The sequence below is a fragment of the Myodes glareolus genome, chromosome 1, assembly GCF_982192425.1.
Source record: "Myodes glareolus chromosome 1, mMyoGla1.1, whole genome shotgun sequence".
NCBI classification, from domain to species: Eukaryota; Metazoa; Chordata; class Mammalia; order Rodentia; family Cricetidae; genus Myodes; species Myodes glareolus.
Genome location: NC_142026.1, coordinates 107,895,114 through 107,922,637, shown reverse-complemented (window position 1 = coordinate 107,922,637; position 27,524 = coordinate 107,895,114). Strand labels below are relative to the sequence as shown.

At 36.2% G+C, this 27,524-nt stretch overlaps 1 protein-coding gene across 3 annotated transcripts in view; it reads right to left on the bottom strand.

Moving 5' to 3' along the window:
* Lama2 (laminin subunit alpha 2) overlaps positions 1-27,524 on the bottom strand; it is a 597,153-nt gene that overhangs the window by 345,380 nt on the left and 224,249 nt on the right. For all 3 annotated transcript variants that reach the window (XM_085689751.2, XM_085689745.2, XM_085689747.2), the window contains exons 5-8: positions 13,362-13,541; positions 10,535-10,624; positions 9,060-9,177; positions 2,299-2,477 (exon numbers count right to left, since the gene is read on the bottom strand). In XM_085689751.2, the coding sequence (XP_085545877.2) occupies positions 2,299-2,477; positions 9,060-9,177; positions 10,535-10,624; positions 13,362-13,541 (567 nt within the window). The remainder of the gene's footprint in view (positions 1-2,298; positions 2,478-9,059; positions 9,178-10,534; positions 10,625-13,361; positions 13,542-27,524) is intronic.

The window sequence follows — 27,524 nt, the reverse complement described above, 5'->3', positions numbered from 1 at the left end:
CATGCATGAAAATTATACTATTTTTATAAATAAACCATATTTAATACACAAATGCAAAATTGTCTTCATATTCTGCAAATAAATACAGGCTAACCACTTTAACACACAAATTGAAAATACATATATTTATTTTAAAAAATGCAGAAAAACATTTGACCAAATGCTTCAGCATTTTTTTTTATTATAAAAATGCTCAGCTACCCGGGACGAGCAGAGAAGTTGCTGAATCTGATAAAAGGCACCCATAAAAATCCCATAACTCACACCATGCTCAATAGTGAATTATTATATTTATAGTTAAAGTGAGAACAAAATAAAACTGTCAGCTCTCACCAATCCTATTTAACATCAGCATAAATATTTCAAAGTAAAGAGTGATCCTGAGGTTATTTGATGACAAGAGTCCAAGTGTGCAATTCTAAAGCATACCATAAGAATCCTGGAACCAACAAATGAATTTTTCATAAGTACTGATGACAAACTCAGTATTAATTTTTTCTTAATAATAAAATGAAAGAATTAGAAAAAAGTTTTACTTAATCACTTAATTACTATTTTAGACACAAAAATACAAACAAAAGGCTTATTTAAATTTAACCAAGCATATGTACAATCTTTGTTTCAAAATTATTGTTAAGTTTTGAAAAGTACAAAGAGATATGATGTTCATAAAATGACTCAATAGTAATATCACAATCTTTCTCTCCCTCTTATACATAGATTCTAAACATGTAACAAACAATATTATCTTTATTTGAGAAAATGATTGTAAAATTTTATGATAGCCAACTAGTGTTTTCTTGACCAGCCTGAAAACATATACCTATAGTAACATTATGTAGACTGCACACACACCACCACCACCACCAATTAGTGAAAAAAAGATGCCATGAATTTTAAAAACCAAAAGGGTGAGTGGGGGAATATGGGAGAGTATCGAGGAAAGAAAAGGAAGTAGGAAATGGTATAATTATAATCTCAAAAAGTAAAAGAAATAATTTTAATTTTTGTGGAAATGCAAATAAATTACTGAAGAGAGAGCCTTGTTCCAAAGCAGTATAAAGTGGGTGAACGCACATTGCCTGACTCCAAGTGTACTGATGTTAGTGCACCTAGAATGTGGGCTGAACAAACGGAGGCACATTGTGTGTCAATGTAATATGATTACTGTTTGTTTGTTTGTTTTCTGTTTTTTGAGACAAGGTTTCTCTGTAGATTTGGAGCCTGTCCTGGAACTAGCTCCTGTAGACCAGGCTGGCCTCGAACTCACAGAGATCCACCTGCCTCTGCCTCCTGAGTGCTGGGATTAAAGATGTGCATCATCACTGCACTATAATATGATTTCTAAATAACTAGATGTAAGTCTAAGTCATTATTTCATGCCAAATACAAAAAATGCTCAAAATATTATTTAAAATTAAAAATAGAAATTGTCTAAATAAAAAAGAATAGTATCTTTATTTGAGCATATGCTTCATGATAGAAGATATACAAGTGGTCAATAGGCATTTTAGTTAAAATATAAGAATATAACGCTGTAGTTTCAAGTCATCTGAATGACTAAAAATCCAAAAAGGTTGTCAACTATAAATATCAGTGGATACATGGAACTCATAAAGATCAAATATTTATTGTGAGCATGTAAAATGTCTTGATTATTTGATAACAATGTAGAGATTTCTCATAAATTTTAATAGAGACTCATCTTATGAGACAAATATTTCATTCTGAAGTATATATCCGTAAGATAAGTTAAAGAAAGACTACAATAAGACATATGTAGACTTGTTTGTAGAAAATAATCAGAATCTGAATGTCACCTCAATATCCATTGATGGGTAAATGGCTAGAATTACTTCCTATGCTCATGCAAAGGAATATCATTAGTTCTTTTAAATGAACAGTTATTGGTACACATAGCATGAATGGATAAATCTTCAAATTTATGATAGATAAATGAAGATAAAAATGAACGAGTCCTGTCTGGTTCTAGTTTTTGTTGTCGTTGTTGTTGAACATTTACTGAAAGGCAAACGTATGAATTTTCTATGATCAAAAGACACTTTTGCTGCAATGTATTCCAACTTGAGGAAGTCAAAGGAGACTCTTCTGGAGCGACTCTGACACTGCACACTACATCCTTAAAAAGGTACAACACACTTTCAGGTAAGAAAAGTCCACAGTCACCTTTTAAAAAGCGAAGTGCAATGTTTTAGAGATGCTGTTATGTCAGTTTGAGATACATAACTCTTATGAAAAATAAAAAATAAAGCTTAATAAAAGAAAAGTCTACTTTACCCCTTTCGGTCTGAAGAATCCATCAATACACGTCTCACAGTTGATCCCAGCCGTATTTTGTGTACAGTTGATGCACACACCCCCTCCGATGTACTTCCCATGTATGTTTAAACTCAGATTTCTTTTGGCAACATTTTCATCATAATAACACTCTTCAGCTTTTCCGTGACAATTACATGCTACAGTCAAAATAAAAAGCAGTAAGTACTAGCTTCATGATTTAAATATATTTAAAAATATTTCATTATCCATAAAACATGGACACACAAATCCTTATTAAAAGCATTTGTACTTATTACATATATGCCAATAAATTCATTCTTATAAGGGAATTTTGAATAATTAAAATCTATAAGTTCAACAGAAGAGAAAAATGCCAATACAATTTCATATAGTTCAGTCTATACTCCATTATGACAGATAAATTATTGAACAGAGCACTGAATGATTAACAATCATGTAATCTATGATTAATAATGCCCCTGGGTGACACCCTCCACTACATCCAATGGGTAAAATGGGCAGGGAGGAGTTAATTAGTCCCGTTTTTCATCATTAATAACAAATAAAACTTTTCAATAGGCAAGCTTCTCTGCTAGTTATTTTATATTTGCTACTATTGATTTCAATTATGATGAGATCCTCGTCAGAAATCACTAAACCAAGTCAGAGACAGGGGAAATCACATACAAGGTATCTTTCTTAGTATTGGACTCTGTTCTGGAGTGAGATTCAGGAATCTGTCTTCCAAACTGCTGGTACAGTTCTCCACATCCAATGAGAGATTTACATGTTAGGTGTCAAGACAGAATGAGAGCCCCAGGTAGTTTGGATTGGATGTTCTTGCCCCTGATTGGCAGTCATGTGATATAAGTAATGCCCTCCTTTCACTGAGACTCTGTTTCCACATAATGCACGAGACAGGCAATAGTCATTAGCAGATAGGAAGGTTTGAAAGCATCAAATGCAATGATGCATGCAACATGATTACCATAATGCCTTTTAGATAAGTTCAATTGATTTGACCTGCTCTGCACCCTCTTTATATTTTTCATGTTGCATTATAAGAATTCAAGACAGTGGTGGAAAAATCACTTTTCCCAGAAAAGACTTGGTAAAGTTTTGAAATACATATAGAATTTTTATGAGGTTGAGAATCAGGGGATGTGGGATTCCCTTCTGTGTTCTGTGAATACCCTTGGTTAATAAAGAAGCTGTTTGGGGCCTGTGATAGGGTCCCAAATCAGTTCTCCACATCCAATGAGAGATTTACATGTTAGGTGTCAAGACAGAATGAGAGCCCCAGGTAGTTTGGATTGGATGTTCTTGCCCCTGATTGGCAGTCATGTGATATAAGTAATGCCCTCCTTTCACTGAGACTCTGTTTCCACATAATGCACGAGACAGGCAATAGTCATTAGCAGATAGGAAGGTTTGAAAGCATCAAATGCAATGATGCATGCAACATGATTACCATAATGCCTTTTAGATAAGTTCAATTGATTTGACCTGCTCTGCACCCTCTTTATATTTTTCATGTTGCATTATAAGAATTCAAGACAGTGGTGGAAAAATCACTTTTCCCAGAAAAGACTTGGTAAAGTTTTGAAATACATATAGAATTTTTATGAGGTTGAGAATCAGGGGATGTGGGATTCCCTTCTGTGTTCTGTGAATACCCTTGGTTAATAAAGAAGCTGTTTGGGGCCTGTGATAGGGTAGAGTAGAACTTGGAGGGGAAGACTAAACTGAATGCTGGGAGAAAGAAGGCAGAGTCAGAAAGAAGCCATGTAGCCCCGCTGGAGACAGATGCTGCAACTTTACCTGGTTAGCCACAGTCTCGTGGTGATACACAGACTAATGGAGATGGGTTAATTTAAGATATAAGTTAGTCAGAAATATGCTTAAGCTATTGGCCAAACAGTATTACAAATAATATGGTTTCTATGTGATTATCTTGGGGCTGAGCAGCCAGAAACAAACAAGCTGCCTTCCTGCAACAGTTGGGGAACAATATTTGTTGTCTCCTTTCTCCTATAGATTTGGTTATCTGTTCTTTTATTGATTTATGTTTGTGTATCAGAAAACATACACTTTGTATGTACATATGCATGCATGTGCACAGCTGTTTTGTGTGTATACATAATCTTTTGAACTGCCTGACCTTACTATCCATACTGTTCTGTCCATATCAGCATGGGTATCAACTAAGACTACACAGAGTCTCACTAGAGAGGAGGTATAAGTCAATACCCCGTTAATGGGCAGTTACAAGTTGTCAGGAAGTTTCTCTTTAAGCAACAGTGCACATATACTGGGGTCCTTAGATAAGACTGAGGGCTAGGATCTCATATATGAAGCAAAACTCCTCCTGTGTTAGGTTGAGACACTTTCAGAAATATTTTGCTGCCATTTTATAACTTACTTCTCTCATGTGTTTTGTAAATGCAAACTATCTAAGAGAATTCTGGAGAGACATGTTTCAAGAAATATATTAGTAATAATGATTAAAATAATGCAAAAATTAATTATTATAATATGACCTGTCTACATATATGATACCACCTCTGAGCTAAATTATTGGAAGTGAAATTTCTATTTTAGACTAAAGGTGTGTCAACTTGAATTTTAATATATTGAAAAAATGGACATCCCACGATGTTATGTTAGATGACTCTCCACCCAATAGACATGATCAAAGTCATCCCCCATAACCTTACTAATATTGCTTGTATCTTATTAATACTTTTATTAGCTATATCAGGCATTCAGGTATTTGTTAGGAGGATGGATGCATACACTGACAAATCAAACAATATTTTTTATCATCTTTGTCGCTGCGTCCTCATCTTAAGAATCATCCTTTTTTGTCTGAATTGTGAATGTCATTTTTGGTTGTTTGCATAACAGCAATGTTATTTTTCTTACTGACATGTAAGATCTCCTGATATAGTAAGAATATTTCCTTGTTATAGTTGTTGAAAAAGCCTTCTCCAACCTGCTGACTTTGGATTTAGAATATAATTTCAATATATTTGTAGAGTTTCAAGCTTTATTTTAGGAAATACATAGAAATTAACTATCTATGCATTGTAAATAACTTTATTGTTTAAGAAAAGATGTGCAAGTATTTAAACATGCTCCTTTAAATATATATTGTAAGGAACAATGAAAACTCCACCTCTCAGCATAGAGGGAAGTATGCAATGCAATACAGAATTATCTACCAGTATTTAGAATGGATGGAAAATGTGGGCAAATGTTTGATGCTTGAGTGACAGTCCTCATATTCTCTGTAACCAGAACCCTCTATCTGTCTATCCACAACAATGGTGCTGTGCCTCGCTCTAGGTGGATGGCTTCAGAGGACAAGGGTGGTGTCTGCTCTCAGCGAGCCATTTTCTACTCTGTCAGCAGCAACTTTCCACTCCCCAGGAAATCCTTGACATATGCTTTAAATAAAGCCTTTGCAACAGAATGAAAATTTGTCACTATTCAGAGATAAGTTTGCTTTAAAGAAACTAGATCTATAAATATCCAAATTAAACTCAAATTAATTAGAAACTGGTCATGTCTTATATAGAGAGTTTTCCTATCATAAGAAAATTTCCTAAATATTAAACTTGGAAAGGAGACATTTTCTGTTTAGCTTTTGAAGTGGATACATTGTCAAGCTGTGGTGCTTAGCTAACTTATGATTAAGATACCTATTTTTAATTTATGGACTTTGAAATATCTTTATTTTCAAAGTATGAAAGTGCACCTTCCCCTCTGCTTTGCAAGAAGAAAAAACGATTTAAAATCCCAACATTTTAAAATTACATAAGAACAAATGGGTCCTACAAGATCATAGATGGCTGAGAAGAGCTGAAAACCAAGTGGACCTACAGTGGTGTCTGAGCATTCAGTGACGGTTAAGTCCCTACCTGTGTCCACTAATAATAGACAAGTATCAAAGATATTCAAGAAATGGATAATAAATGGAATGAAAATCTCAAAAGGAGTGTGCTTTATGATTGGAGAAGATTTTACTCAATTGTCTTAAAGTCTTACCACATCCAACATATGAGCCACAATAAACATAAACTGGATAGGGTTATATTTCTTACTTGATAGCAAGCTTGCTTTGGAAACCTTATATACATTTTGAACTTAAAATATCTGGTTTAGGCAGGCTCACTGAAATATTAATATTGAATTCATCTGAATTTGTCTTTCTGCCAGTTTGAGTCTACAGTTCTGCAAAAGATATTGAGATCTTTTCTTGCCCTAAGAAAATCTACCGAAACAGAATTCTCTAGAATTCAGGTTACAGGAGCTGGAGGGATGACTCAGAAGTTAGGAACACTGACTGCTCTTCCAAAGGACCCATGCTCAACTCCCAGCACACACATGGCAACTCACAACTGTCTATAACTACAGGATCCAGCACCCGCACCCAGACATACATGCAGGCAAAACACCAACACGTATCAATAAAAATAGATTACATATCTATAATTCAAGTCACTTGGGTGGACTACTTGACTGAATTAGTGTCTAAACTCAGGAAGTAACTTTTTAGTCATTTCCTTAAGGAGAAACAGGCATTCATTTTAACTCTAAGATAATCATTCAGAGGAAGCACTCTTGTTGACATACTACTCACTATTTCTCATTTTCTCTAGTTGCTCATTGTTCATCAAAAGCTGTAGCATAATGTGTGCTGATAATCACCACAGTTGCCTTTTATTATAGTAGTGTTGTTATGAAGAATCTATATTTAAAGTATTTGACTGTTGATAATCAGTACACCAAAGCTATAACTCCCCTCCCACATTTACCGAAGCACTCTTTAGGGTATTCAATACGTGGAATCAATCTAATGACAATTTACTGCTCTCATTGGCATCATGAAACTGAGAGAGTAGGGCTTAAAAATGAGACTTAAGTCTTATGCAGTAGCCAACATTATTCAGAGCATCTGACAATTTATAATCTGAGGGTTAAGAAGAAGCATGTGAGAAACGTATTCATAGAGACAAACTGCATATGACAAAAACATGTTTTTCCATAACAAAAAAAAAACAGCTGAAGTAAATTTACTCCTATTCACTACATCTGGGAGGAGCATGAAAACACATTCCCAGAACCGTTCTGTGTTTTGCAGACCCTGAAGTCACAAGACTCTCATCTTGCTCTTTCGAAAGCAACGAGAATCCTCGCATGACTCCATTCTTGGACTGCTTTCCCACAATGTCTGTCTACTGAAGAAAAGAAAGGTGGAATGTGTGCACAATGGAATACTATTAAGACAAAGGATGAAATATTCCACTTGCGATCAAATGAATGGAACTGGATTATGTTATGCTAAATGTAATAAACCAGGCGCCAAGAGGCAGATACAGCATGGCCTCACTTAACATGTTTAATGTAGTCTGTGTGAGATCATTAAATTCAGACGTAGAATGTTGATTAATAGTAATGGGCAAGAGGGGGTGTGAGGGAGAGATGGGCAAAGGTCGGTCACTGCTTACTAATTGACAGTTAAATAGAAGAAACAGCTTCTGTTGTCCCATTCGCAGTTTTATAATGTGCTGTACAAAATGATATTCTGCCTTGTTCACAGAAGAAAGGGGCTTGATGTTTTTACCACTAAGATTTGATAACAATTTAAGATTTGAACAGTATGCAAAGTGTATATGAAACTAACACATGAAATCCCATGAATTCATGCAATTTTAAATGTCAGTTTGAAGAGTGATATTTGTGTCCACAAAGTTTCATGTCTTGGCCTATCACCTTCCACTCTTTCCTGGCTACTATGCAGCAACATTGCCCATCCTAACTGTGATTCATAAATCCTTTCATTCTCTATGAATAGCCTGGTTCTAGCATCAAGTTAATCTCTCACCTTTGACTGGCTCTCGTATTAGGTGATGAGTGTTTAAAGGCTATTTTGGGGGTGTAAAAGATTATCTGGACTGAGAGCGCTAATTCAGACTCTGCAAATATCTCTGTTTCGAAGTAATGTCCGGAGGCTCTAGGTTTCACCTTCTGCTCATCTACATTTCTGTTTGTGTGCGTGGGTTTCCAGTTGTTTATGCTTTCATGCCGTCTGTTTCTGTTTGCATACGCTTATATGTTTGTGTGTCTGTTTCTTTTTGGGTCCTGTCTATGTGTGTGTGCTTGAGTGCTTTTGTTTGTGTGTGATTTTATATGTATTTGTTAGTGGTTGTGTATGTTTTTGTATCTCTGAACTTATATGTTTCCTTGTATTCCTATGTGTTTCTGTGTCTGTGTTTTGTGTGCATATGTTTGTTTATTGTATATTTATATGTGTGTTTGTAATGGTTTGTGATTTTTCATGTTTGTGTGTTTTTCTGTATGCATATTTGTTTTTAATGTGTGTTTCTGTTTGTTGTATGTTTTGGATATGGTTATGTGTGTTTATGTATCTCCATGTTTTTTATGTTGGTGTCTTATACTAAAGTACTGAGTTCTTCTTGATGAAAAAAGGTGTATAGAATTTTCTTCTGTAGTGCCCTAATCCTTATATTTATATAAGTTAGTAGCATTTGATAAATATTCAGAAATTTAAGATGAACACCCAAGAAAGCTGAGGTAGTAAGACAACTGGTCGACAAATTTACTAGCTACGGCCTTGGCTAAAATTTATAACTGGGAAATGAGATTGCCTAACCAACATCAGCTCTCAGTGATGTTCTCTGTGTCCCTAGCAAGGAGAATGACACAGGTGTCCTGCCAGGTCAGGAGCATACCTTCACATTCAGTCCTGGTGAGGAAAGTCCCAGCTCTCCAGGGCTTCTGATGGAATCCCGGGCAGCAGCGGTCGCAGCTCTCCCCGCAGGTATTGTGCTCACACTCACAGCGTGATTTCTAGCCACAAAGGGAGGGGACATATTTCTGAGTATTGCATAGAACCACAGAATGGGGGCTGTCTCTGAAAGGTGGATATAGGGAAACACTAAAGTATAAAATCGGGGTCATCGTGTGCAGGAGACAGTGGCAGTGCCGGGGTGACTACAAATCTTCTGCACCAGTCTGGTTGGTCCCTGCTGTAGTTAGAATCACTGGGTTTAGGTTCTGAAGAGACCAGGGAGACCCAGTTGAATACTGAGTTCTGCTTCTCCAGTATCCTGAGACTTTCTTCTCAGGGGCACATGCCTAATATTAAGTCTTACTTCAAAGCCCTGTTAAAAGTCTCAGAAGTGACAAAACAGGGAGCCTAGACTTCACTGTGCATCTAGGTCCTGAGGAAAGGCACGAGTTTAGAATCTCTGTTACCATGGCTTTTATCTCTGTGTCCTGTGTTCTAGTCTCTATTCATATCCTTTCCAAGGCCACTTTGGGGCTCTCACTACTTGGGAAACACTGTTCATCAGTGACCCCAACAGATAATGCTGCACAAGATACACTCAAACTAGTCCTAAAAAAATTAGCCAGACCCTTCCCTCTGCCTGGGATGTGATGTACAAGTCATTAATCAGAAAACAAACTTTGAGTATAACATTACTTATAGTGGCGTTTTAGTAGATGCAAAAAAGCAAACAAACAAAAGCAAAGCAAAAAACCCTGCATGGCCTTATAAACATCCCCTTATTTTCCAATTTAGTCTATCTCTTCCACGTGCTGCACAGTTGATGATTTTGAATTTGCCAGTTTGTTTATGACAAGAGAGAAGCACATGCTCATTCATCTTGAGGCTGTGTTCACCTAACACGTTCATTGTCGTTGATGAAAAGTTCTACACCAAAGCTTTCGAGCTTGTCCGAATACTCCCTTCTACCTAATTTCTTATTGTCCTCCCCCACATCAGCTTCCTGTCACAGGGACGCTATGACGCTTACCTCTGTGCACAATATTCATTGCTTTACGTGATTTTTTTTTTTGATTAAAAAATTTTAAAGGACTAGACAGGCAGATTGATGGCAGGTATTCTCACAAAGCTAAATCGTGCGTCAGACTGTCATAGCTAGAGAGACGTCAAAACAGACGCCACTTTGGAACCTTTATGGGAGAAGAGAGGTAATCTGTTTTCTGATGCAATGACGGTTGGACTCAAAGTCTATCATCTTAACTGCCAGCTCCATTTCACCCTGGCAAGGCTTCCCGTGAAAGCATTTAAGTGGGGACCTGACACCCATTCACAGCAATTCCTTTCAGTAAAGCCTCTCTTGAAGCATTTTACAGTGCAGCATTTCATTTTGCCTAAGCGGCCTATAAATATACATACATTTGTTGCCGGATCAAGCGGACAAGCCCGGGCATGACCATAACAGATGCACATCCCTCCAACTGAAATATCCTTGACAGAGTAGTAATACTGAAAAAGAAAATTAGAAAAAAATGTCAGCATCACTGAAAGGGGAGAACAAGAAGAGCAGAAAGCAGGATTAGGGCAGTTAGATAAAACTTCACTTTTGCCTTTCTAGCATTTTTAGAAGCATTCTTGTGTTTCCTAAGGTGAAGTAAGTCCTGACTTGGCACTCAATGCCCCTGAAAGGAAGGCCTTAAGGTTATGTCTCATGCCCACCGTGGGGATTTCTTTCCCATTGCAATGTACAGGTTGGAGTAGCCATTGCCACAGCAGTTCTGACCTTGGGGCTGAGGACAGTACCTCTTCATAAAGCTGTTTCACAGTTTCTCTAGAGCAAGATCTTTAGTTGTGGTCATGAGAAGCTGAGTGTTTGTGAATCAGATTATCCTGTTTTACTTAATACATCTGAAATGGAACAATACCTTTAAAAGAAATTGTGCTGGTGACAATGTAATTCTTATCCGATTCACAAGGAATTTCAAAGGGAAAAAAGGGCAAAGTGAAAGGCTGATGTCCAGAAAGCTTGCTTTTTGTTACGTTAAAATGTTCCTACAACTGCTTTTCTATCTGAAATTAGCACAAAGCTGCAGTATAGTCATTTAAAAAGTATTTATAATTGTAAAGCGGGATTGAATTGAAATTTTAATTAATGTGTATAATGTTTTATAATCACTAAAGTTTTTTTTTACATTATTATTTAGTATCCAAATAACCCACTCAGTGAAAGAAAGCCCTCTTATTACAACGATATACAAGAAAAAGTGACAACTTCAGTGAGTATAAAATATCTCATATATATAAAACCTATCTGAGCGCCCTAACTAAAAATCATTTATTAATCTATAGAGTTTTCTTTCAATTCTTCTTCTTTTGTTTTTGCTTTATATGTATAGTATCTTGTAAAATATCTTTCCAATCTTATGTTATTTCTTTTTATCTAGATTTTGAATTAATAGAACATGTTGAGAAACTTAGGTAACTTAAAATTTTTTCTCTTTACTTAACTTCATCTCTTAATGATAAAATACAAGCGGGGATAATTGCACTAGAAGCTGGTGCAGTGTTATTGCAGATGCTTTTAAAATGAGGAAATGTATTTTAAGTGTAAATACACATGGCTTTGATTTTGAGTATGAAGAGCTGAAATGTAATATTCTGTTTTCACATGTTTAAATCTGCAGGTAGTGTTCATTGAACCTGAGCACTTTCAGAAAGCATATGCATATGTTGACCAAAGGCTCAGGTACGAGGCCATTGCAAATAATAAATGTATAATACAATCCCCACTCAGCCCTGCAAAAGATGATAAAAAAGAACAGTAATTTTTTTCAGCGATGTTCCTTGTTGTACTTGTCAAAGAAGAATAAATTTCACAACAGTATTGTTCAGGTTTTTTCATTCTAAAAATAAAATTAAAGGTGATTTTTTTTCACTCTGCGAAGAATCCAAACAGTGTTAAGAAACAATGATGACTTATGCATAAGGCAATTGACAATCTGGTAAAATGTAATGCAAAGTAAAATTGCTTCAAGTTTGGAAAATAAAAGGCACTAGGACAACTACCATATGTTGTGTGGAGATAATTAAAATTTGGTAGTTGTTCTGTGACGATGGAGAGGGTACCATTGGGTAGGTTAAGCCATGAGGAGAGGAAACAGGTGAAGAATGATGAGGAACTGTGACAAAAGCCATTGCATCAGTGGTAGGTCTGGTGGAGGCTGTGGTCTAATCTTCATGCTCTAGATTTAAGTGTTTTGCCCTTAGGTTTGATTTTACCCTATATACATACTTTTCATACATCTACCACCAGGTGTACAGTACAGCAATTCTTTGTGAGCAGGGGTGTACCCTAGGATTTAAAGTTGAATGTGTATGGACAGACACTACACAATTTCATGGCTAGAGTATGGAGTACATAGGAAGGAGTTGGGCAGAATCAAAACTAATAACAGCAAACTGGTCTGATCATCCTTTTCATAATAACCTTACACATTTCTGTCTGTTTGGTGCTGAAAGAAAACATACCACACACTGTTAGTTCTGGTGGTCAAAGATCTGTTGAAAAGACTCTTTAGACTTTTACTTGTTTCTCTTAATTTTATTGAAGAAAAAAAACAGATTGTGGAATCATTTTCCCAATGGCAGGGCTTTTTATTGATTTTTTTTTAAAAAAATTGTGGCGCATGATTTATTAATGGAGACAGAATATTTGATGAGATAGCCTGGTCTTTCCAGTAATATTGACAGCTCTGGAACTTTCTCTTATAGTACAAACTCAGCCTTGTTCTATACCTACCAAATTAGATTGTGGTCTCCACAAGAAGATAAGCTATATTTATAGCAAATATATAAAATGTATTTCTTCACGTGGGTTATGGCCAAAAGTGTTTCAAAGTCCCTGTTCTTCAACAAGTAGCATCTCAGATCCAGTTATAAAAATATGGATCACCTAAAGTGACAAAAACTAATGCAATGTTTTAAGAAGATTATAAACAAGGTATTATGCTCTCATTTTACAAAAGAGGAAATTATAGTTGAAAAACAGTAGAGGACTTGATAAATTCTGTGTAATTAATAAGTCATAGTGCTTAAATTTGAACAAAGGAGAGTGTTCTGGGTTTTAAAGTCTCTAATGATAAATGTTCCTACAAATCTCAGAACAATTTCTCTCTCGATCCTCGACCGACTATTAAGAAGATGGACCTGGTGGCATTCAGGCTCCAGTGTTATTCCCAACACTTACTCTTCTTGTGACAATGGGGTCGATTTCTCTGGGGTCTTTATGAGCAAACATCATCAAATCGGCATTCAAGGTGCGGATCCGCTGGAACCTCAGGCGAATATAGCGAGCAGAGGTGAATTCCAGGAGCTCAGGGGATGGATCATCGGCACTTGGTCTCCCATTAATCAAAGAAATGTGGATCTATATGAAGAAGAAAATGATTTACAAGGTTAGTTTGCTTCCTACTTTCCCCACATGGCAGATCCAGGCATGTGTTCACACATCCTAGTGTGGCAATGTAATGGAGGTATTTGTGGTCAAGTCAATAGATGATCAGGTGATAGTGTTGCTTATCTGTCACCTGTTCCCTATACTGTAGGCTGCACTTATTTGTAATTGTTTCTTCTAATCCGTTTCATCCTCTTGTTTCTCATAGCATCCCCAAAATTAACTATATATCAACTATATTTTTCTACAAATTAATGTGCTCTCAATTATTTGAGTATCTGTTATAGAGTAAAAAGCAAACACTGGTAGGAAAATGTTAGCCATACCTGACAAAACTAGAACCCCGTCATGGATTAAAAATAATTCTGAACTTGAAATCTTGCTATGACAAATGGGGACATATATTTCAGAGATGATATACGGAGCAAAAATGATAAATTTTGATGGAGGCAAGACAAATCTTGGCCTCCAGATAATTCAATAGATTTGTTTTTGTTCTTATTTATTTATTTCTTGTAATTGATAGACCAAGAAGACAAAAATTTACACAGGCCATTACATACTCTAAGAAAAATGAATTGTCTGAAGTTGTATTAAACCTGGATGTAATGGTGACATTTTTAACAAAAAATAATTTATCATGATTGACATCAGAAAAAATACAATTTGATCAGACTATTCTCCATGTGCAAATGGAACTTCCCCAAATGCACAGAAAGTTGATATGCTTTCACTGCAGTGCTTCAAGAGCAGATAATTATTTTCTTCTTTTTCCTTATTTTTATTAGTTCTCCAAGAATATCATATAATACATTTTGATCACATTTACCCCCTCTTCTCAATCTTTACAGATCTATCCACATTTCCTTTCCCACCCAATATTATGTAGTTATATAGATTATTTAAAGACCGTCAAGTACAGTGTGCAATGCCCATTAACACTTGCATGTCTGGCCTTCACTGGAGCATAGTTTACTCATCAGAGACCATTTCCGAAAAAGAAAATGTCTCTTTCTCCCTCAGCAAGTGTCAACTACCCATAAAAGAACAGAGAACCCACTGAAGGATAGATAAACTGTTGGTTTGAATAAAAAGAACTACTGCAATAAAGGAAGTGGGCCCTTAGTACTTTTAAGAATGCTTTTAAATCATAAGGAAAAGAATTCACAATAAATATGAGTGAAAATGATATAAGTGCCTTATTGAAGAAAAATACAAATATAACTGGATTATCAACTACTGATAAAATTCTGTCATTTATAATAAGGTAACTGTTAATAAAAAGTGCATTTATAAACTATTTTTCCAGTTTTTAGTTTCACAATGTTGACCAGCTATGAAAACACCTTTCAAAAACAAAACTAGCTTTGTATGGTCACATGTCTTACTTCTGAGTGTAAAGTACAATACCTCAAACATCAATTGGGCAATACATTTCAAAATGAGATATGGGCAGGATTATTGATTTGCAGTTTCTCTTTGTAAAAATAATATAGATATTGTAACATATATGATCTGAATATATTCAATAGATGAGGAATTCCTACTGTTCTTGCCAAAATTTCTGTGCTGAATCCGATTTGGGGGTATTGATATAGGCAGTGGTGAGTCCTTTAGGAGGCAATTAGATCATAAGGCTGACATCATCCTGAATGGGATTGGTGTCCTAATGAAAAGATGCCAGAAATCTAGTTTTGTCTGCTCCAAGCAAGAACACAAGTTCAGAGTATGCGATCCGGGAAGAGAGTTCTCACAACAATAGACGAATGCCATGATGACCTCTGACCTTAGCCTGCCAGCTTCTGGAGATGTGAGAAATCTAGTTCTCCTCTTTAAGAGCCACACAGAGTGAAGTCTACCAGCTTGAACTCACATGGGAATAGCCTTTTAGCACTTTTTGGAAGAAGTGAAAGAAAGGAAGCCATTTGTCAGTGTGAGAGCAGTTCCCTAAGCTACATATTGAATTTTGGGGAGCAGTTAAAAAACTCTAAGAGTTCCTTTAGTAACCTTTAGGAATGTAATGTTACTCATGCAATAATTCAATCAGCTCTAAATGATAAAAACATTGAAATTGGCTGGTGTGTTTTAAATGTACCATGTACGAACCTAGACATGCGCACATGCACATGTGCAAATGGGACTAAAATGTCTGACGAACTGAAAGTGGAGGATTTGAGTCACAGAGAAAGAGAGGTCAGTGCAGTGTGTGTGTATACTGCCATCTTGACTCAGGTCAGCCTCAGAATCTTCATCTGCTTAGAAGACAGTATATCATCTGTGTTAATTACATTTTTTGGCAAGCAAGTCGATGAAATGTATTTCCGTCCTAGAATTCTACTTTTAGATAACTCGAGAGAGCATTTTACAAACTGACTGCCAATAAACTACTTCAGTCACTGGAGAAATATAGCAAACGCTGAGATGAGAAACTGATTTGATGCTACGCACGTGCTAATACCACATACACCAGACTAGACCAAAATGCTTCATAATTAAAAATATGAAGCATCCCAGCTAATCCAATCCAATGCTGATATTTAGTGATGAATCGATTCACTGAATTGACACCCAGCAGGGAGGTAGAATACAAGCTCTTTAAAAATGCTAAAGCCCACAACACTGCACATCCTCTACTGCTGGAGATCTGAAGAGTTATTTATGCACATTTTCTAATATTCCATAGGGTTGGCATCTAGCAGGTGAGCAAAAAAAAAAGTGTTTTAGTTAGGTTGTTCTTTCTGCTTAAGGAGAAATCAATTAAATGTTCAAAGAAAGAGCAAATGATCCATGAAGCTGTTAAAACTTGTTTCTTTGAAGGTTAACATTACCACCCTCAGAAGGTTACAAGTGTTCTTTAATATGTGCCTGAATTTCTTTCCTGCCTTCTCCTGACTGCCCAATTCCCAAATGATTTGAAGGGAACAAGGAACTTATTGAATATTTTGCACTCTGGTTTTGAGTGTCCTTAATGTTTCCTTGACGCTGAAGCAATGGGGAAGCACGATTTACTCTGGAAGAATCAGTGAATTTCTCACATTTTTTAAAGGTGTGCATGTGCTCACTTAAGTTAGTCACCGATAGGACAGCACCATGATATACGCAGCAAAAGAACGTTTTTTCTCACAGCTTTACTATGCTCATCAAGTTGGTCTGCCAAGAGATCTTGTGATCATAGCTAGTCCCAAGCTGTTCCTGGGAAAGAAAAAAAAAAAAAACCAAAAAACAAAAACAGCCAGCTGTTGCTGTTTCCTTAGACTCCCCCTTCTCTCTCTCTCTCTCTCTCTCTCTCTCTCTCTCTCTCTCTCTCTCTCTCCTCCCTTTTCATCTCTCCCTCCCTTTCTTTCCCTCCTTCCTTTTCTCCTTTCCTCTAAATTAAATCCTAATGTTGAATCGGATATTTCCTCCAGCACAATAGTATGTCATTTCAAATTTACAGGATTGTTTAGCATACTTCTGATTTCCTATGGAGTGACAAGCAGAGGGTGTTAGTCTTCAAAGACGATGCAATGTAAGGGCTCCATGACACCTCTGCCTTGCTGTGAGGCCCTAGGAAGCTCTGAAGTTCAGTGTCTTCTGCACTGGTTTCTTTTACAGACACATTGGTGGGTAGGGAGTCACGCTGTCACAGGAATTCGTTCCAGCTGAACATATCTGACCATGACTATCAGCTGACCTTTTAGATTTTGAAATCACTTTTCCCAGAAACGAGTTTTCATACACTAATAAATGGGGAAAGCTCATCAGAATGTTTCTCTTTTATAACCAAATAACTTTATCAGCCGTACATTCTGAGCAGCAAATGATTTTTTCCCTTTAGGTAAGCATGCTATATGCCATGTTCTCTCTGCAAGGCCTCTTTATGTCTAGCTTACTTTACTTTGAATACAGTCTTAAAATATTTTATTCAACAAATAATCAGATTTCAGATGCCAACAGTGGTGGCACATGCCTTTAATCCCAGCAGTAGGGAAGCACAGGCAGGTGGATCTTTGTGAGTTTGAGGTTAGCCAGATCTAGAAAATAAGTTTCAGGATAGTCAGAACAGTTACACAGTGTTGCCCTGCTTTGAAAAGAACAAAAACAAAAACAAAACAAAACAAAACAAAAAAAGAAACAACAAAGCAAAATTCAATTTCTACCCGGAAAATTGCCTTTTATTATGTGTCTATATCTTCTTTAGATCGCTGACAGTGCTGTAGTTCTAATAACTGTCTCAGTGACACAAGGTTGCCATACACACCAGAAATTTTGCAGTGAGTAGTGGAAGGGGTGAAGTGCGGAAAGTAGCATGTTCGCTTAGAATATTTTTCAATCCTCTTCACATCGACAACCTCTAAGAAGGTGCCAATGAAATAGACATAGCGCGATGAAAGTAGGCTGTCCCCAGGTATTCAAACCCCAAGTCTGTATTCCAGAATGAGATTATCTATTCACAGTCACGGCAAAGATTTCATTCATAAAAGAATGGAAGCCATCTTGGAACCTTGGAAATCCAACCACGTCTGGGAGACGTAGACTGTGAAGATAACCTTGAAAAACTAGCTCAACTGTTGAGTGTTAGAGTGTGAACACAGAGTGTTTTCAGAATGAAGACAAGTCATAGAAAGCTTAGAAAACGGACACAGCATCGCCTCTGCGTCATTGCCACCAGCACAAGGTAAAGCTAGGGTTTCTCCCTCAATGGCAATTGGCTCCCTTTTGGGACCACAACTCCCTAGTGCTCTTATTTCTCCAAAACTTCTCCATTCCATGGCACCTACTCTCACAGAAGTCATCAATGATCTTCATGTTATTAACGAAAACGACTAGTTCTATGTCCTCACCATATTGGAGCTACTAGCAGTAGTAAACTATTAATTACACTGTTGACTCAGATGACAACATGCTGCCCTCATTTTGCTCCTGCTCTGACTTTCTCTTCTCCAATTCACTATTTCAGCTTGAGATACCTTATCTGAAAGCTTTAGACAGAAGTGTGTCACTCCAAACTGCTGTACAGCTTGAATATTTTCATATAAATAATATATGAGACCCATTTTTAAAGATGAAACTAATTTGTTTCATTTTAGAGTGTTTCACTTTGAGTTTCTGGATGAGGTCCCTCATCTAACACCTTAGTTCCTTCCTTTTAACATTAGAGTGACATGGTACTCCATTCTTGGCCTTTTCTGTCACTTTTTAAATATATATAAAACCTTGAAAATACATAAAACTATCACACACCAAAATTAGTCAGATCAAAAGTCTATATGGCTCAGTGAAATATTTATACTGTTAGTATATGTATGTAGAACGAATCATGAGGACCATCATGGTAACTTTTACACTTTAAGTATCAAATATATTTTATGAACGTTTTCATCACCAAAACAATAACAACAACAGAACATGTTTTATTTTTGTTTACTTGTTTTTCTGTTATAATCTCAGCTACTCATACAGTCATTCCATCAGAGCCCATGGCTTTCAATACCGTCAATGCTTGTGTTTTCTATATCTAAATCCCCAGGGCTGACTTTATGAAAGGCAGAGTACAGAAACTACCTACTTACTCAGTTTACACAGCTGCCCAGTATGAATCACAAAATGAGATCCTGCTTTTGATCACCAGCCTTCTCAATTTCACTAAATAGCTATGTTTTCAGCTTCCCCCCACCAAAAGTTTAGAATCCTAAGAGACTCCCTCTGTTTTCATACATCCTATGCCAAATTTCTTTGGAAATCTCATTGGTTTAATTTTCAAATACATACAACAGCCAATTGCTATCCATCACTTCCACTGAAACTGTCCTGGACCACATTCTCATTATTTTAAACCCAAGGCATGACTACTGTGCTTTCTCTGTATCCCCCAGAACATGAATCATAAGATATTAGAAAGCTCTGGAGTTTCGTTTTAAACTAATCTAATCCTAAGCATAGTGGCCAGTCTCTGGCAAAACTTAAGGCCTAATTTAAAATTTTGGAATGAATGAGGTTAATAAAAGTCCTAAATATTTAGTACTTTCAGCTACTTTTCTTTCTAAACAATAGAATTTCTTAAGATTCTTAATGAAATCTTCTATTAATATGAGTATGCTATTTCAAAAAGATCAAATTGAGAGTAATTAGCTTTCCTATTTCTTTAATTCAGAGCATTTTAGTTTAAACTGATTTAAATAAACTTTAAATGTTAACTCTAGCCTATTATTTCCTTTTATCATAATTTACTAAGCATGTTAATATGACTTCAATACAAGGCAATTTTAATACATTGAATTTTCTTTATGATGTATCATTTTTTTATCTGAGAGGAATACATAAAAGTGGATTGGGAAAGCTATGATATTGTATTTGAATTTAGGAACCATTAGCCTCGATTTAATCAGCCAAAAAGAACCTAACCAACAGTTAATCCCATATTTTTAATATATTAATGAGAAAGCATTAAGTGTGTTATCCTAAAGGAGCAATTTCTGTAAAAAAAAATAATTATTGGGATCTGCTTGTAAAAATGCAGATGTCCTTTCAGGAGCCTCAACATTCCTTCTAACCAGAACTGGAGATATTTTCTTTGTAGCATACAACATAGTAATTTAATCTAGAGAGCCTTGGATAATTGTGCCACTTCACTAGCTAGTCACAAGCCCAATGGAAGAACTATTCTTCCATAGTTGATGATTTTAGAATCGTCTGGAAAGTGATGCTTCAAAGATGAGATGTCAAAGACTACATGTGGCCCTGACTTCTTAAAATTCCTATTGCAAAACAACAGGCAAATGTCAGCATAGGGAACTGCGTATGCAATATGACTGCACCACTGACAACTCTGTTCTTGGACTTCCTCTTCACACTTTTTTGACTATCCCACCCCAGGTATTTTGTTCCAGACATTCTTTGTTTCCATTGCTCTGAAACTGACATTGATTTTTGTCCTGTTCTTTTGAGTTATAATTCTTGCATTTGTCTTTCCTGGATGAAGGCCTTGCTTGCCGTGAAATATTTAAACAAATTCTTCACTGTCAAATCGATTGTCATTAATAAATTGAAACATAATAAGAAAATCAGCTATCTTCACAGAATATTTGTCATCTCTTCTTTTTACTACCATGTTCCAATGAAAATCAAAATCCTGGACCCAAATGTTTGCATGATTTATCAGCCAGTTAAAGAAAAGAATCCTTTGCTTCTTATTTTGCAATGGAATAGGAGGATAACACCCTTTTTTCTTTCAGTACCAAAACAGATTTCATGGTGCAGTGATTTCGGTGTTCCATAGAACAGTGGAAGACGCAGAAGGTCTAAATTTTAAGCAAGCACTTGAACAGAGTCAATGTTTCAGTTCCATTAAGAAAACCACCTTTCTCAAAGTCTCAATGTTGAATGGATTGTTTTAGAATGTATGTATGTTTAGAATGTATGCTGGTCTTCCTGCTTTCAACAGCTCAAAGCAATCCAGAAAAGCATCTATTACTAAGTCCCCTGTTAAACGGGGCCTTTGATCATGTTCATTTGAAACATGCCCTAATGGGCAATCTATAATCCATCGTAATTTAATGAGAGCATATGACTCCCACTGATCATGATGGATAAGAAGAACCCTGACCACTAAGTGACTGAAAATTTCAAAAGGAGAACCTAAATGTGCACCCACCCCTCCCTTTTACTTCTGAATCTGAAAGGTCTTTGAAATGTGAGTGTTCCTTTTACATCATGCTTTCTCAATGCCTTTAGTGTAATAAAACAGTGACCTAAGGTGAAAACTTTTATTTACCATTGTGTTTTTCTTTCTGCAGTTCTGTAATATTTTCATGGATAAAAGAAGACTTGTCAAAATAGGTTTTCTCAGTCTCTTTGGGGAGCTTCTCATTTACATTTTATCAGATGCAAATGTCATTGCTAAATCTTTGTGCTGTCAAGCCAAGACTATAGAGGGATACAGTCATCTCCACTGCCAGGAAGGAATCCAAGCGAAGCAGCTCCAGACCAAGTCATGAGGGAAAACACCAGAAGGAAACTCTCTCACTTTCCTCAGACATTTGCATTGCTCCAGATTTTGCTCTGGGCGTGTCTCAACTAGAGATAACCTAAGAAAATAGACTCATTATTCATCTGTTCCACTCCCTTGAGTATTCAGTAGGACCTTACAAGTACGAACAGCATAAGTTATTATTATAAAGTTTCTAGATATACTAAAACATTATTCATGATCAGGAATGCATTAACTGAAGCAATATTAACCCATCTAATGCTTCCTGGGGAGGGGTGCTGTTACTCTTTTTGAAGGAAAAGAAACATCGAATTTTAAGCAATTATGCCAAAGCATAGCTGAGATGTGTTCCGATTCTATTCTGACATCACTCATTATGAACTTCAGCCCATCTTTCCACTATCCCACAAATCAGCAGTTCAATAAGTGTCCATTTGATGTGGGAGTCCCCTCTGTGTGCTGTGATTACCATTAATGAATAAAGAAACTGCTTTGGACCTATAGCAAAGCAGAGCTTAGGTAAGCAGGGAAAGCTAGGCAGAATGCTGGGAGGAAGAAGGGCAGAGTCAGGGAGAAGACATGGAGACACTAGCAACAGACAGGCTGAAACTTTGCTGGTAGGCCATGACCTTGTGGTGATGCACAGATTAATGGAGATGGGTTAAACTAAGATGTAAGGATTAGCCAATAAGAAGGTACAACTAATGGACCAAGCAGTGATTTAATTAATACAGTTTCTGTGTGATTATTTTGAATCTAAGAGAGCCAGACATGAAACAAGAGGCCCCCTCCTACAAATTGGTGCCCAATTTGGGGCTCGAACCCATGACCTTGACATTAAGAGTTTTATGCTCTACTGACTGAGCTAGCTAGGCTGCTGGGAATGAAATAAGAGACTCTCCTCCTACATTCATTCAATGAAAACATCTGGTCATGTAAATACAACTATAAGACTTATATTGACAGGAAACTTGTGCTGGTGAGTCTGCTCCATAAATCTGCTCCCCATTTTATCATTAGACATGCTTCCATACAGTTCTGGAGATGACAGCCTCAATGTATTATTTTCATTTCCTCTTTATGCCTCACCCATGTTTCTTCAGATTTTCTTTTATGGTTCTGGTTTTCCTTAATTAATCTGTGTAGGATTTGCCCTTCCAGTTCTTCCTATTGAGAACTGTATGGTATAGAATTATTATTACGCTTGAGTCCTACTCAGATACCACTGAACTAGATTTAAAACAGATTTCTTGAGAGGCAACAAGCTTGAGGCAGAATAGGACATAGAAGATCACTAAGCTAGGGGATAGTTTTATACTCAGCAATCCATGTAACCACAAATCATATTAATAGTCTCCCTGGTTTATAAAAACAAACTTTTGAGAAAATCAGAACTATAACTACCTATATCTTATAGTTGATTAATAAAACATTAATATTCAGAAATAAACAAAATTATAATTTTTTATTCATTTCAAAATAAATGGAATTTGTGCTGAATGTGTTGTTACATAAGTATTTTATCAACTGAGAAAAATCATTGGTACACAAGACAGCTTATACTTTGTGAATATTCTGTAAGATAGAAAGTACTGAAAATTTAAGCTACAGGGAGATTAAAAATATTTATACTCAAAATAAACAGCTGTATAATTTATATGGTTTTCTTTAATACAGCAGTACAAATTAGAGCAAGTTCCAAGTACACTGAAGAGTGTTCCATGACCTACATTGGGCAGCACAGAACAATTGGTACCTTAGAAGTCATAGAACAACACAAAGGAAGACAAAAGCAACATTTTCCAGTTTTGTTTTCAGTCCCTGTGTGGGAACACTTGTTTAAAATTAAAATAAAGTCTTGGAACTGACAGTGCAATTAATGTGCCAGATCCAGTGTCATTCCACTGGAAGAAAGCCTACTTGTGTGTGAAGGAGAAATCCAGTTTTCTTTCTGTCTCATTCCCTGATTCAAAGCTTTCTCAGAGATAAGGTACTTTCAGATCTCACAAATGTGCAAATGAAAATCTGTAAGAATGTATTGATTTGGTGTCACATTTTGTGATGACCACTGATAATCTCAACAGATTTAAACTTCCAAAAGATCCTTCTAAAAAGCTAAAGATGTAAGAGAATTTAAAATAAAAAGAAAATACTGATATTTGGAGGAGAGTTTAGATAAAGCTCTCTAGTGCTGAGCATGTTCCTTAGGCTCACCATATTCCTGATACCTCTGATATTGTATTTACAAACTACTGTCACCAACCCATCCTCACATTTGCATGTCCCTTGCTTGAACACTTTCCCTCTCCTCTTATTTTTATTCTAACATTATTAACTTAGGGTAGTTCCTTTCATACTTAATTATTTTTTGTATTGTTTTTATTAAGGTATATATTTTTCTCTGCTCCTCTCCGTTCCTCCCCCTCCCTTTCTATCCTCTCCCATGATCCTTATGCTCCAAATTCACTCAGGAGATCTTGTCTTTTTCTATTTCCCATGTAGATTAGATCCATGTATCTCTCTCTTAGATACATGTATCTCTCTCTTAGAACCTAGACAAGTTCTAGGTTTTCTGGAATTGTGAATTGTAGTCTTGTTTTTCTTTGATTTATGTCTCAAAGACACATATGAGTGAGTACAATTATAATTGTCTCTCTGGGTCTGGGTTACCTCACTCAATATGATGTTTTCTAGATGCACCAATTTGCCTGGAAATTTCAAGATACCATTTTTTTTCCACTGTGTAGTACTACATCGTGTAAATATACCACATTTTCTTTATCCATTCTTCAGTCAAGGGGCATTAAGGTTGTTTCCATGTTCTGACTATGATAAATATTGATGCTATGAACATAGTTGAGCACATGTCCTTGTGGTATGATTGAGCATCCTTTGGATATACAACCAAAAGTGATATTGCTGGGTCTAGCGGTAGGTTGCCTTCCCACATCCTCTCCAACATAAATTGCTATCTGTATTTTTGATCTTGGCCATTCTGACAGGTGTAAGATGAAATCTCAGAGTTGTTTTGATTTGCATTTCTCTGATAACTACGGAAGTTGAGCATTTCCTTAAGTGTCCTTCAGCCATTTTGGAATCATATGTTGAAAGTTCTCTGTTTAGGGTTGTACTCTATTTTTTAAAATTGGATTACTTGTTCTTCTGATGACCAATTTCTTGAGTTCTTTGTATCTTTTGGCGACCAGCCCTCTGTCCAATGTGGGGTTGGTGAAGATTTTTTTCCATTCTGTAGGCTGCTGTTTTGTCTTGTTAACCATGTCCTTAGCTTCACTGAAGCTTTCTCAGTTTCAGGAGGTCCCATTTATTAATTGTTTCTCTCAGTATCTGTGCTAATGGGGTTACATTTAGGAAGTAATCTCCTGTGCCAATGTGTTCAAGGGTATTTCCCACTCTCTCTTCTATAAGGTTCAGTGTGAACCGTTTTATGTTGATGTCTTTAATCCAATTGGATTTGAGATTTGTGCATTATGATAGTTATGGATCTATTTTCATTATTCTATAAGTTGATATTCAGTTATGCCAGCACAATTTGTTGAATATGCTTCTTTTTCATTTTATATTCTTTGCCTTTTGTCAAAAATTAAGTGTTTGTGTGTGTATGAATTGATATCCAGGTTTTTTATTCAGTTTCATTGGTTCTCTTATCTGTTCTTATGCCAACACCAGGCTGTTTTCAGTACTATAGCTCTGCAGTAGAGTTTGAAGTCAGGGCCTGTAATGCCTCCAGAAGTTCCTTTATTATACATGATTATTTTAACTATCTTGCTTTTTTTGATATTCCATATTAAGTTGAGCATTGTTCTTTCAAAGTCTGTGAAGAATTTTTCTGGGATTTTGATGGACATTGCATTGAATCTGGAAATTGATTTTGGTAAGATTGCCGTTTTTACTATGTTAATTGTACCTACCCAATAGCATGGGAGATCTTTCCATTTTCTGATGTCTTCTTCAATTTCTTTTTTCAAAGATCTAAAGTTCTTGTCCTACAGGTCTTCCACTTGTTTAGTTAGTGTTACTCCAAGATATTTTATGCTACTTGTAGCTATTGGGAAGGATGATATTTCTCTGAATTTTTTCTCAACCAATTTATTATCTGTATAAATGAGGGCTACTAAATTTTGAGTTAATCTTGTATCCTACTACATTACTGAAAGTGTTAGTGTTTATGAGTTGTAGGAGTTCTCCAGTAGAATTTTTGGGGACGCTAATATAAACTATGATACCATAAGCAAATAGTGAGAAATTGACTTCTTCTTTTTCAATTTGCATCCCCTTGATCTCCATTTGTTGTCTCATTGTTCTAGCTAGGACCTCAAGAACTATATTGAAGAGATATGGAGAGAGTAGACAACCTTGTGTTGTTCCTGAACTCAGTAGGATTGCTTTGAGTTTCTCTCCGTTTAGTTTGATGTTGGCTGTTTGGTTTGTGTATATTGCCTTTATTATGCTTAGGTATGTGCCTTGTATCGCTGCTCTCTCCAAGACCTATATCATGAAGGGATGTTGTATTTTGTTGAATGCTTTTTCAGCAACTAATGAGGTGATCATGTGTTTTTTTTTAGTTTGTTTATAAGGTGGATTATATTGACAGATTTTCTTATGTTGAACCATCCCTATATCTCTGAGATGAACCCTACTTGTTCATGGTGGATGATTTTTCTGATGTGTTCTGTTCTTGGATTAGGTTTGCCAGTATTTTATTATTTTTGTAACAAAGTTCATGAGTGAGATTGGTCTGTAATTCTCTTTCTTAGCAATGTCTTTGTGTGGTTTGGGTATCAGGGTAATTGCAGCCACATAAAAAGAGTTTGACTATGTTCCTTCTGTTTCTATTGTGTAGAATAATTTGAGGAGTATTGATATTAGTTATTCTTTGAAAATATTCTAGAATTCTGTGCTGAAACATCAGCTAATAGGGTTGTTTTTGCTTTGTTTTGTTTTGGTTGGGAGACCAAATATGGTTTCAATTTCTCCATATCTTATTTTTTCATTGCATAGGAAAACATTGTATTCCTACAACAGTTAAATGTTTTATTTTAGTGGACTTGAGAGTTAGACTCATGTGATGGCACACAGAAGTTAGCATCCTTTTTCAACATGGGCTTCTCTGTATGGCTAAGACTCTGTCTCGTTGTGTGTACATGTTCTGGGAGTTTGACTGCTGTTCCACACTACTTGGTGATAGTTTGTGTCCAGTGTATGGTATTTCTACTTGCTATTTTGTTTAATTGCTTTAATCAACTATGTCTAAGTTTCCTTTTTATTAATGGTAAAGAATAACATTACCTTAGACTTCCATTTTGCAGACTAGAAAGTATTCATGTGAAATTATTAGAGTAGTGCATACCTCAAAGGAAAAATTTGTAGTTGTTTTATTGAGATTAAGAAAAAAACATAAAATGACTGTGTATTTTATAGTATTCCTCCCTTTAGCCGAGTTACCTATTGCCAACTTCTACTGCCTCAGACATGAGTGACAGTCACAAAGTTTCCACCTATTATGGAGAAGAAACTGTAATACATCATTGTGCTTGGATGTCAATGGAAGAACACACATGAAGCTCTCCAAACACATCCTTGTGTGTCTGCTTTTTCTTATCCAATATCCAGTTTCTACACAACCAGTTAAGGAAGAAAGGGTCAGAAGAGTTCCAATCTCAAGCCCTCCAGGTTTATGCTGAAATTATTGCCCTGGTGATGGCCTGTGCTCTCATCCCTTAACAAGACAGTTTCAGGACCTGAGATCAAAGGAGGTGACCAAGAACCAACACAAAAGCTTCAGGAGGAAGAGGCTGCAGAATTACTAACATCTGGGCAGGAACTTGGAAGAGAAGACAGATGAAAAGGGAAAAACTATGATGTAACAAGGGCCTTCCTATAAATCTAACATCAGACTTGAAATGTGGGTGGGACTGCTGTATTTGTGGCTTAGCAATGCGATGGGTGCAGATGGCTAGATATTCTTA